At 42.1% G+C, this 12,699-nt stretch overlaps 1 protein-coding gene across 1 annotated transcript in view; it reads left to right on the forward strand.

Annotated features, from left to right (window-relative positions):
• Nucleotides 1-1,111: 1,111 nt before the first annotated feature.
• RTEL1 (regulator of telomere elongation helicase 1) overlaps nucleotides 1,112-12,699 on the forward strand; it is a gene marked incomplete at its 3' end in the record, with an annotated part of 44,469 nt that continues 32,881 nt past the window's right edge. The window contains exons 1-14 of the mRNA XM_082292591.1: nucleotides 1,112-1,132; nucleotides 1,720-1,836; nucleotides 3,346-3,544; nucleotides 3,917-4,010; nucleotides 4,927-5,008; nucleotides 5,619-5,679; nucleotides 5,919-5,994; nucleotides 6,161-6,245; nucleotides 7,371-7,436; nucleotides 8,891-9,044; nucleotides 9,370-9,408; nucleotides 10,050-10,128; nucleotides 10,758-10,855; nucleotides 11,897-11,952. Of these exons, the coding sequence (XP_082148717.1) occupies nucleotides 1,735-1,836; nucleotides 3,346-3,544; nucleotides 3,917-4,010; nucleotides 4,927-5,008; nucleotides 5,619-5,679; nucleotides 5,919-5,994; nucleotides 6,161-6,245; nucleotides 7,371-7,436; nucleotides 8,891-9,044; nucleotides 9,370-9,408; nucleotides 10,050-10,128; nucleotides 10,758-10,855; nucleotides 11,897-11,952 (1,191 nt within the window). The 5' untranslated portion in view covers nucleotides 1,112-1,132; nucleotides 1,720-1,734. The remainder of the gene's footprint in view (nucleotides 1,133-1,719; nucleotides 1,837-3,345; nucleotides 3,545-3,916; nucleotides 4,011-4,926; nucleotides 5,009-5,618; nucleotides 5,680-5,918; nucleotides 5,995-6,160; nucleotides 6,246-7,370; nucleotides 7,437-8,890; nucleotides 9,045-9,369; nucleotides 9,409-10,049; nucleotides 10,129-10,757; nucleotides 10,856-11,896; nucleotides 11,953-12,699) is intronic.

Consider the following 12,699-nt stretch of genomic DNA (forward strand, 5'->3'; position numbering starts at 1 on the left):
AAGCTGTGCAGCTGGCCAGGAATAAAGCATTTTAAAATTACAATAAAAGAAGCCACATCCTGTTCTACATCTACGCAGTGGCAGCACGAGATACAGCAATAAACCACAGAAATGAGTACAAAATATTTTCTTCCCACCTTGTCTCTCAAATAGCTGCATAAAACACAGTTGTACAAAATTTGAGGATCCAGGTAATCCATACCTATGCATTTATTAAAACCAGATTCTTACAAAACTGGGTAATCCATCAATCCAGAGCAGTTCACCACAATCACACGGCCTGAGCACCTGGAATGCCGACAAAGCCGTTCCTGATGTGCCTGGATACACTGTCAGGGGGCTGAAGGGTGGGAGCACCGTGCTAGGGAAAAGCCGGGAACAAAGGAGCGGCACATCCACCCCTAACAAAAGAGACCCGTCAGGATTCATTACTGTTCCTACGGCAGGAGCTGCGAGGCTCAACATAAAAGCCACAGAACCCTCCCACCTCAAACGCCGAGGGTTTCACAAAGAATCCTGCCGTGTTCTGTCCTCTCCGGCGTGCCGCACCGCCCAAGGGTGGCAGACCCCAGCACAAAGCCCAGCACGGCCCTGGAGGCAAACTCTGGCCAAGGGCATCGCTTATCACACGCTCCCGAGCCGTTCAAAAGGGGAGAAACGCCAGTCAGGGGCGGCCCTGGCGCGGGGGACTCCGACAGGGCTAGGCGGCTTTGGATATGCAGCTTTTAGCGAGCGAACAGCCGATATTCTGCCTCTTCGGCGCCGAACCTCGACCTCCGCCCCGGGAAACGCGGCTGCGGAACCGCCTGGCTGAACCACCCAGGGCCTGTCTGGGGAGCGGAACCCGCTTTCCCCAGACCCGGCAGGGCTCAAACCCCACCGGGCTTGCGTCGCTCCTTCCCGGGGCCCCTCATGAGACGGCACCAACCCCCAGTCCCGTTCGCTCCCCGACACTCCGGCCTGGGCTCCACCAAGATCCCCACCGGCCCAGGCCCGCCACGGCCGCCGCCTCCCCGGCCCGTTACCCGGGCAACGGCGCGGTTCTCGCGAGAGCGCGCGCCGGAAGTGGCGTACAGAACGCGGGGGGTGTCACGTGACAGGGGCGCGGGGATTCCGAACGGAGGAGCGGGAGGTGCGGAGCTCCGGGAGCGCGGGGACGCGGGAATGCGGGGGCACGGGAGCACTGGGGTACAGCAGTATGGGGACGCGGGACCTGGGAACCCTGGAGCACAGGCATCTGCAGGAACACGGGTCGGAGTGGGCGGTGCGTTCCGGGATTCCGGTAATGGGACCGGGTCCCAAGTGCCCGTGAGTCTCCTGCAGAGCTGCTGGTATCGGCCCGTCCCGGAGCGGTGTGACCTAAGTGCTTCTTCCCGTTCCTGATGGAGCCGACAAGAAAGATGGAGGGAACCACTTTGCAAGGGCCTGGAGTGGCAGACCAGGGGGGGATGGCTTCAGCCTGACAGAGGGCAGGGTTAGATGCGATGTTGGGAAGAAATTCTTCTATGAGGGTGGTGACAGCACAGGGACAGGTTGCCCAGAGAAGCTGGGAAGTGTTCAAGGCCAGGTTGGGTGGGGTTTGGAGCAACCTGGGATAGTGGAAGGTGTCCCTGCCCATGGCAGGAGTTGAATAAGGTGAACTTTTAGGTCTCTTTCAGCCCTATCTTGGCATGTTATCACCATGACAGCAGGGTCATCATGGTCTTCATTTCCTTGCAGGCACCTCAGGGAGCCATGCCCAGGATCACTCTGAACGGGATCACGGTGGATTTCCCCTTCCAGCCTTACCCATGCCAGGAAGCCTACATGGCCAAGGTGCTGGAATGCCTGCAGAAGGTGCGTGAGTGCTGCCTCCTCAGGGGTGATTGTGTTCATTTTCCAACTGTGTGTCCTTTCTAACTGTACAAAATGATTTCTCTAAGAAGAGGTTGTCACGATTCAAATTTTCTTTATGCACTTTGTATGCTGCCTGTCCAAATATTTTCTGACCTTTTACGTGTGTTTTTATTTTACTCTGTGGTTATTAAAATCCTGGCTGGCAGGTGACAGTCAGTAGAAATATAGACGGGATGTTCCTGCCTAAACTGAGAGAAGGAAGAAAGGCTGAGAAAGCAGTGCTGGTATTCATGCAATCTGTCCTTGGCTCTCTGGGGTTCCACAGAGTTACAGAATCATGAATTGTTAGAACTGGGAGGGATCTTAAAGCTCATCTTGTTCCAACCCCCTGCCATGGGCAGGGACACCTTCCACTATCCCAGGTTGCTCCAAGGCCTGTCCAACTTGGCCTTGGACACTTCCAGGGATGGGGCAGCCACAGCTGCTCTGGACAACCTGTGCCAGGGCCTCACCACCCTCAAAGGGAAGAATTTCTTTCTAATCTCCAATATAAGCCTACTCTCTGTCAGTAGGAATCCATTCTTCCTTGTACAGTTACTACAGGCCCTTGTAAAAAGTCCCTCTCCGTGTTTCTTGTAGGCTCCCTTCAGGTACTGGAAGGCCCCAATTAGGTCACCCTGAAGCCTTCTGTTCTCCAGGTTGAACAATCCCAATTCTCTCAGCCTTTCCTCATAGGAGGGATTTGGTCTTTTCTTGTTGATATTTGGACTATTTGTATAATTTTCCATTTGCTCTGGGAGAGGATAATTTTACTGAATTAATGTCAAAATAATGAAATGTTTTTTCACAGTAGTTATCTTTTTTTCTGGACACATCTTCGTGGTCCCTGTTCTCCTGAGGGACCAAACAATCTTATTGTGGAAACTTCGGCTTTCCACTCGGCTCTGCATTCCTCTGTATCACAGTACGTGCTTGGCGCCTCCTCTCATTGGAACTCAAAGTGTTGTGAGCTTGTTATCTATATAAATTCCCTTTATACACTTGAGCTCAGCTGCTGCTTTTTTCCAATTTGTAGCATTGTCACACATTTTAAAATTGTAACATCCAGCAGGACAAGGTGTTATAAGTGCTGGCAAAGTTCTTTGCCCAAACTGACATGGGATATAAACTTAATCCTAAAGGAAACCATCACTCTGTTACCTGGGAGTCGTTTTTCAATAACTTCTCGTATTTTCATCTATTTTTTGCTGAAGTGTGACACACTCCAATTGCTCTAAGAGTGGAGAATTGAATTCCTGTGCTAAATAAATGTGATGGCTGGCTCTGGGTTTTTGATTGAGCCTCATTAAGTTGATTAGAGGGTCCTACAGGTTGACAAGACCTCGTGTGTGGATGTTCCTTGGTGGGGCTGCCAGCTGGTGTTTGCTCCTTGGCAGAGGACGTGCAGTACTGCACCAAGACCTGTCCTACTGAACCCTCAAATCACTCTTTTATTTCTCTCCAATAAAGAAGGTAAATGGCATTTTGGAGAGCCCCACAGGCACAGGAAAGACCCTCTGCCTGCTGTGTTCCACCCTGGCCTGGCGGGAGCACTTCAAGGACACCATCTCAGCCCGGAAAATTGCCCAGCGCATGAATGGGGTGGAGCTCTTTCCTGACAGACCTGTGTCCTCCTGGGGCACTGCTGCCACAGATGGAGATGTCCCAAGTGAGTATCACCATCTCTGCACTCCAGGATGTTAATCAACACTTGCTTTTATTTATCTTTTACAGTAAATATGCACTGATAAAGCTACGGAGCTATTGGTGAGCAGATGAAGCACAGTTTCAGCGTTTTATAGATTTTCAAGGTGTTTTATGTAGTTTGAATTTTTCTTGGAGCTCATTTAGTTCTTCAGCTTCTTAGAAACTCATTTAGCTCATTTTTTGTGTGTGAGTAGTTAGATGACAGAATTTCCTGTTGTCTCTACAAGGCAAACTGTTACCATAGTACCAGCTGGGGAAGGAGGCTAAGAATATCCCTGGTTCTCCTTTCTATGCTTATAATGTCTTTCTGCTTTTTTCCTCTTCTATTTGGCAGCTTATTACACTGACATTCCAAAAATAATTTATGCCTCCAGGACTCACTCCCAGCTTACACAGGTCATTAATGAGCTAAAGAACACAGTGTACAGGTGAGTATGATTTAGGATGGTGTCCTTATTCAAAGGAAAGATAGAGAAACCCCTCTGGTAGAGTTATTGTTTGAACTTCTGTGGATAAATGCATGAAAGATGATATCCAGAGAAATGCAGTTTCTTTAATATGCATATTTAGAACCTGGTTTTCTTTGTTGATGGGTTTGGTTTATTTTAATACTTCACAGCTTCTCTCCTTCAGTCATAGAATTTTCTGAATTTAGTCTGGTTTTGGTTTTTTACTTGACACATTAATTTATAAAATTACTTTTTTTAGTTTTCCCTCTTTATATTTTTCTGGGGGCATTTTTTAAAGCAGTGGGGAGCCATTGCCAAGTAGAACTCCTTGGGCTGATGTAAATCTATGAAGAACTTTGTGGTTTTGTTATAGCAATGCCTGTCACAGTTTTCAGCTGTTCACATGCCAGTGTGTGGCTGAGCTCTTTGGACAGGCAGCAGTGATTTGTTTATGTAGTTCTTGTAAAGATACAGCCTTGTAATAAGCAAATAAACCCATAGTGAATGTTTGTAGTGAATCAGTTCTGTCCTAACCTTACTCTGAACATCACAACCAGCCAGGAAGAGCTTGTAGTGGATGACAGGCCCCAGCTGACTGGGCTGAGCTGTCATAACAGAACCCAGATTTTGTGGTGGATGGTGGAAGTTGCTGCTTGTGACTTCTTGCTGTGAGCTGCTGCTGCTGCTTATTAACACCCACCACTGCCAGCAGAAATGCAGTGCCTCAAAGTCCAATAACGCACGCATTAGTTACAGACAGACTAATTTACTTGTTCTGGCTCTGACCCTTGCTTTGGGCTCATCTGTTCTCTTCAATCTTTCACTTTTGCTATATTGAGCATGTACAACTCTGTTCTTTCTTGCCTTAGTTTTAATGCCAGTTTTGTGTACCCAGGCCAAAGATTTGTGTGCTGGGATCCAGGGAGCAGCTCTGCATCAATCCTGAAGTGAAGCGACAGGAGAGCAACCACATGCAGGTGAGATCAGAACCTGGAGAGGATGTTCAGGGAGAACATGGAGGCTTTTGTATAATTTGTGTGTCATTTGTGTGTCCTTCTTCCCTCTGACATTGTTTAACTACAAGAGGCTTCAGGGAAACCCAGTAGTTGTAAATATGTTTTTAGGAATGTTTGGTTTCCAGTTTTGTGAGTGCAAAATGTAATTCTGAGTCTCTGGTGACATTTTCTCTCCAGAGGAGAATGTCACTGTGTAGAACATGACAGATGGTAATTTGTAGTTTACTTTCTGACCTGCCATTTATGTGTTTGTCAAGAGCAATAATAATTTCAAAATACTACTTCAGTTACTGATTTAGCAGTTATTTTTACAATATCAAAGATTACTATTTTGAAAAGTATTAATGGTAAAATGTAACACATTTTTCTCTGAGCATCTGAGTGTTCTGTGCTGCAGAAAAAGAGCCTAACTTGCAAGGTGAGCAGAAGGACATGTGATTTTAAAGCCGAAGAACTGTGATTAGCATTTATTTATTAGCTGGTGTTAAAGAGAACTGATTTCACTCCTCAACGTGCTTCCAGTGCTTGACAGGCTGTGCTACTCTGGGCTGAAACAGGCTTTGTTTTACAGATCTACATGTGCCGAATGAAAGTGATGGCTCGTGCTTGTCATTTCTATAACAATGTGGAAGGTGAGTGTGGCTCACCTTAACTTCCCCTGGAAACAAAGCCCTATTTTTTGGAGAGGGAGAGATTTGCTAGGCAGGTAGAGAGGTTTGGAAGAGTTGGCAGAATCCACCTGTGTGTGTATTTTTCTGTTACTGTCTTTCAAGAACAATGTATTAGTGGATGAGTGGGATGATCAGGGTAACAACAAATCTTTGTGTGAAGCCTTCACCTAAGCTGGTGGTTTTAATGTCATCTTTTACAGAAAAGAGTACAGAGAAAGAACTGATTGAATCAATCATGGATATTGAAGACTTGGTTAAAAATGGAAACAAGCACAGGTGAGTGATCCTCTCTGACCTTCCTCCCCCTGACTTGTGAAAATAATGAGAACTGTTTCTCTGTTCACTTTTATTAATCCCTTTGTGTATCATAGTGCATGAATGTTGAATGCTCTCCTGATATTTCTGCAAGTATTATAGTCTGTACTGTTTTGTTTTTAAACAGGGCTTGTCCTTATTATCTCTCTCGAAGCCTGAAGCAGCAAGCAGACATCATTTTTATGCCTTACAACTATTTACTAGACTCAAAGGTAACATGTAACTTTGCTTTTAAATACAATTGTTCTTCTATTTGTCTAATGTTGGCTTTTAGTGGATAAACAGCGAAGAGTGATGCCTAGCAAGTGGATGCATTATGTATGCTTCAAAACTGATCAAGCCCCAGTTCAAGTTCAGGACCATAGAGGATGCCATTTGGGGGTTTCCTCTGTAAATTCTTTCCCATGGTTAAAAAAAAAAAATTGTTTGAGGTTTTTCTGTATTTCTAGAATTAGCTTTGCAGAGTGTGGTGCCCTTTTTAGGTGATATTCACCTCCTTCCCGGATCTTCAGTCACACATTGTACAGTGTTCTTGCATGCATTCTGAGGCATTTTGGTTTCTGCAGCTGCTGCATGATTTTTAGAATAAGGAAGCTTTCAGTAGAGATTGGACATATCCCTTGGAAATAATTTCTGGCTTTGTGTACAAACAGTTGCAATAAGTTATCCATATTTCATGGATAGAAAATGCAACCTTTGAAAACTCTGCTGAGGAAACAAGTGTGCTGACACCTTCATGCAACTTAGAGTAATTCATCAATTATAGTAAAGGCCAGATTACACTCCACTGCTGCAGGAAGACAAAAGTTTAATAAATTAAAAAATAAATTTAAAAAATCCCTTAAGCCCCATAAGCAGAGAAGCATTGTGAAATGATGTGGTACTGGAGGGGGTGTTTCCAGAATATCCACTTGCAAAGACAACACAAGCATAAATTTGTAAATACAAGGCAAATCCTCTTCTTTACTCCCCACTCCTCCCCGGTCTCTGTTGCCAAAAATGACTCAAAAGTGACTCAAATTAATAGTTAAACTTGTGCATCCCAGTATGACACATCTGTTTGTTTGTTTGTTTGTTTTCTTTATTGCAAATTGTAACCTCTGTAAACATTTGCATGATACATTTTAGCACCTTTGGTTCCAGAGAAAGTGATTCTGTGGTTTCTGTATTGGGCAGCCACAGCCATTACTTGCTGTTTTCTCAAAGGAAAAAACCAACCCAGCTTCAAAATACATGAAAACACAGAAGTATCTCATCATCCAATTTCTTAGTCAATCAAATCCATGTATCTCAGTGGCCTTTTTGTCCATTTCCTTGTTCCATTTTTTTGTCTTTAGAGCAGGAAATCACACAGCTTGGACCTGAAGGGGACTGTGGTGATACTCGATGAAGCTCACAATGTGGTGAGTTGTTCTGGACTGTTACCATTTTTCAATCTTCATCTGAAAAATAAAACAGACCCCTGTATTTTTATAAACAGCTGTAAAATCTGCACTCAGATGTATGTTGTTAATATTCATTATCATGAACATTTCTTATTTCTGTGACAGTTAAATCTTTGTAGTTTAATTAACAATCCTTTGACACTGCTGATGTTTTACAAGGTGATAGTTTCTTTCTAAAGGGTGCATCTCCAGCATTATGAGGTGCTTCTTTTCTTGGAGACTTGCAAGAAAACACTGTGTAAGAAATGATGAAAGATCCATTCTTGAAGCTCAGCTGCATCAGCTCTCCCAAGTACACTTGATGGCAAACAGGACTCTTGTAATATTTCCAAGTCCTCACTCATAGAGGAAAACAAAAAAAATAAATAATGCTGCCGTATGAGTTCTTCCTTTTAGCTGGCTTGAAGCTGCAGCCCTTTGCCTAAACGATGAAATGCAAAGGAACATTTGAAATATGTCCCTTTCTCTGCCACACAAAGCCACAGTCTCCCAGTGGGATTTCTGCTGAACAGCTGTGGTTTGTTGTCTTGAGTGCCCGCTGTCCTTTCAGTAAACAGCCACTTGGGTCTGCTCTGCTTCACTTGAGAGACTTGCATAGCTGCGTCCAGGATTTGCTCCTTTCATCAGAACATCTCTTTTTCTGTTGAAAAATGTGTTGAAATCCTATTAGAGTTGTTTGGGTTTGGGATTTTTTTTCCCTTTGTAGTGTGCAACAAGTACTAATTGTTGCCTGCATGCAGAAATTAGCCAGAACAGCTTCTCCTTTTGCCAGAGTTATCTGATGGTACTGTGTTCCACGTTAATATGTGGAAACTTAGTGATTACCCTGAAATAAAATTGATTTCTTTCTGATTAGATTGATTACACATGAGGCTTGCTCACCATTTATTTTTTCTTTATAACTTACTTCTTCATAGCTATTACAGTCAAATATTTGTGTAGGTTAGGCCTTACTATTTATTGTCATTCCTCAGGGAAAATGATTCTTTTTGTGAATGAAAATTTCTGGTAAAGCAGTATGTGACTTAATTTTCAAAGTCAGAGAAAGTTTTGTCAAACTTATTAATCCTGAGTATTTAAACCATTACTACTTTTTAAATGGAAAGTATAAAAATAGCTTTTTTTGAAGAACAAACCAATTCTCTAAGTAAAAAAACTTCCTGCTTGAACATCAGACAATTACTGTCTGTACTCTCTAGAACGTTGATAATGTGGAAGAGGCAAAATCTGTTGTGCATTTCAGAAAAGATGATGCTTACTAATAGTCAAAGTCTTCAGGTGTTTATAAAATATCCTCTGGCCTGAGCTGGAGATCAAAAATGAAATCAAGCCTGGTTATCTGGACTTCATCATGTTTGAAACTGCCTGAACAAACAGCACACAGAATAGTTCTTCCATTCCTTATATTTTAGGAGAAGTTGTGTGAGGAGTCCTCTTCTTTTGACTTGACTCCCTATGATTTGGCTTCAGCAATGGATGCAATAAATGTTGTCCTGGAAGAACAAGCCAAAATGGTTCAACAGAATGAAATCAATGCTGAATTCAACATGGAGTTGGCCAGTTCAGGTGTGTTGACAATGACAAATCACTGTTTCTCTGGAATTATAAAGTTTCACTACCAAGAACTGGAAAATAACTTTTAGGGAAAGTTTGGGAAGTTTACACTCTCGTTAGTAAATAAATTGTTGTTAGTTAGTAATTGTTGCCAGACACTGAAAGATTTGATCAAATCAATGTGACGTGAGGGGTTATGAAAGAGAACAGTGAGGGGACACAGAAAATGTCTTTCCATGCACACAATTCTGACCTTCATAGCCATAATTTCTGGAAAGAAACTGGGAATGAAATAGGTGTGAAACAACCTCTTTGAAATCTTTACTTTTTTCAACAGGACTGAACATGGAACTGGAGGATATAGCAAAGATCAAGAGTAAGCTTATTTTTTGTGTTGAAAATTGTTGTTGAAACGGTTTTAAAAGGACAGCAGCTATAAATCAAGCTCATGTAGCATTGCCATATACATTACTTATAACTGAGACATTCATAGAGGCTTAAGTTGTTGGGCTTTTTCCAAGAACTTTCTGGAATGTTTAGTTAGTTTTTTCTGAAGAAGAGAGATTTGGCAAATGAATGTGTTGTCTCCTTCTTTGTTAGAAGTCCCCGTGGTTTCCAATCCTGTCAATGTGCTGGAATTGCATCAGTTGCATGATTCTGCTCTCAGAATATGATGCTACCTGAAGTTAACAGCAAAAAGCTTGAGATAGCTCATTTATACAAAGCATTCCCAAGAACAACTTTCCCTGTCTGTAAAGAAGAATTTAACATTTAGCTGCTGACTTCAGCTTCGTCTAGGAATTGAGGTCATGGAAGTTCTTAAGAGTTGAATATGAATATTTAAAGTTGATATCCAGGAAATTGGTTTTGATCATTTTGGTTTGTTTACAGAGAACAGCTGGGCTACTGTCTTTGGTAGCAGCCTTTGTAATAAAGTATGTTTTGAAAAGAGACTTAGATGTGTCCCAGACATGAGTTCTGTGCACCTTAACTTTTTTCCTCTTGATTCTCCTGAAGAAATCCTTCTTCAGCTTGAAAGTGCTATTGATGCAGTGGAGCTGCCACCAAATGGTAGTGGAGTCACCAAAGAGGGAAGGTAAATTTCTTCTCATTAATGTGTTTAAATGTTAAAAAGTACAGCAAATTGGAGCTGGGTCAGCTGTTGGGGTTATAGCACTATACTAGTTTCTGGGAATAGTATTTCTTCAAGGTTTTGGTTTTCCTTAAATTCTCCATCTGTAGTAATCATTATTTTTGGAGGAACTCCCCTGCTTGGGTTTCCTGAGCTGGAAGAAGCTCCCCACTGTGCTGCTTTCAATTTTGTGTCATGATTTAAGCAGAGGTACCAAAGCTGCAGTGATGTGTCTGAGGCACCTCTGAGCTCTGGAAGCCTGTTTCTAGACTGGTGCCTGTTGTACATCGTAAAATAAAATCATGGAAATAGCATGCCAATCTGCTTCTAAATTAGTATGGATTGTATGTTAGAGAGGAATGATGGAAAAAGGGAATGACGTGGTCAGTGTGCTTTCTGCCACGTCAGTACTGTCCACTGTCTTTATAAGCAAGGACTTATTTTTATTCTTGTAAATTTTTCTTTCTCATGGAGACAGAAACATGTTTTGCTACTTGATGGTGAAATTGTTGTTATGAAAGAGTAACATTATTTATGCCCATTTGATTCTTTACAGTGTTTACCCATATCTGCTTTTTCTTTGTAAATTGCAGCTACATCTTTGATCTGTTTGCAGAGGCCCAAATAACATTCCAGACCAAATCCTCCCTCTTGGAGTCACTGGAGCAGATTTTACAGTTTCTTTCAAGCCGTAAGTGCATGAACTTTTTAGCTGTTTTACTCAGACTTTCCTCTTTAGTGTGAGTAACTGGGAATTTGTGTTGTTATAGGAGAGAATCAAATGATAAAGCTTTTATAAGCTAAAATCTGACCTTAAGGACTTGTGTCTTTTTATTAAGACTTGTAGGGTCCTCTGCTGGGAAGCATATTTTATGTCTGTTCATGTAACTGAACTAATTTGAGAACCACTTTGTGTCCAAACCTGAGTGTGTACCCACGTAGGTGTCCATCCATGTGCACACATAGAGGATTTTTGCACAGACACTATTTTTCTCTAAAACCAGATGGATTGTGGTGTGAAGCTTGTTGGCATTTTGCTGATGGTACTTTTAGTGTCTTGAGTTCTGGAGTTAAAAAACAGGGATGTAGAGAATCATAGAATATGAGGGGTTTTTTCCTTGATTTAACAAGCTTCTGTTCTAATGTCTGCCAGCATCTTGTTCTTAATTTGCCCTTCTGTAAAGAAAATTCTCCAACTTCTTACATGTGTTAAGAAAATGATTTAGCTCTTAGCAGCAGACTCTTCAGAAAAAGCATTGAAGGGAGTAGAATACAGACTGTCAGTTCTGCAACGCCGTCCTTGGACAACACATGCACCCTTCCTTTTTTCTTTGCCCAGCACCTTTTAGGTGTTTGCATTCTGGCCTGACCAGTGCATCTGTTGATCATTTCTGCTGCAAAATCCCCATCATCAGTGTATTTCATATGTTTTTTTAGCTGCTCCTCTAATTGCTGTTTTAATTAGTTCGTTTCCCATTTTTAATGCAGAGGAGCTTTAAAAAGTCCATTTAATTTTCTTGGGTGACAGCTTCCCAGTGTGTCAGACATGGAATGCCAGTTTTGTATTTCTCTTTGCATCTTGAATAATGATGAAAAACTTGAAATAAGTTATTTGTTTCAGAGAATATTTTCAAGTCATATTCAGAGTGTTGAGCTGTTCAGATAAGGTGTGGATATATACAAGAGGATGGATATTTGTGTTTTAAGAGTAATCTTGTGTTGCTTTCTCCAGGTACTGGCATATTTATCAATACATCTGGATTGCATAAGCTCTCAGATATTATCCAGGTAAATAATTATTGCTGTTTCTGTAACTATCTGAAGGATAGAAGAGTTGGTTTAAAAGATGTGGAAAGACATTGGATCAGTTTTATTCTTGTTGGTATGTACACTTATGCAATGGTGCAAGTTTTTAGTTTTTGAGGGGAAAGTAGCTGCCTGATGGGCTGGGCTAATCTGATTTTTACCCAGGTTGTTCTTTTGCAGTTCTGGTCTCCCTTTTTGGAGATGCTGGATTTAAATTTTCACTAGGCTTAGCATCCACCAGGTGGAGCTGGGTCATTGAACTTGTTTGCAGCAGGGTTTGGGAATATGAGACCATCTCATGAAATAACAGGAGAGGCTAAGGAAAAAAGCAAACAAAAGAGAAAATGTAATGTATTTTTTCATTTAATTATTAATTTACAACATCGCTAAACCAAAAATATTTTCAGTTTTATAGGAATTGAATATGACACTTGTGGAAATACACATAATGCTGTCAGTCATCTCCCTGTTGTGCACTTCCAAAACTTTGGTTATGAAAATCCCAAGCCCCATAAAATTCAGAGGTGCAGTGGGCCAGTGGTCTGTCCAACATACATGTCCAAAAGGGCAGCAGAGAATTACACCCTGTTTAAAACTGAAAATGAAGACGTGTATTGAAACCTTACAGAGCTGGATGATAAAGACAAATTACCTGGGTGTGTTTTGAATGGTCCTGGCAGGTTTGCAGCCCTGAACTCTGAATGCATGGGTGTTTGTTGGTGTGCATAC

This window comes from Coloeus monedula (assembly GCF_965178545.1).
Source record: "Coloeus monedula genome assembly, chromosome: 17".
Lineage (NCBI taxonomy): Eukaryota > Metazoa > Chordata > Aves > Passeriformes > Corvidae > Coloeus > Coloeus monedula.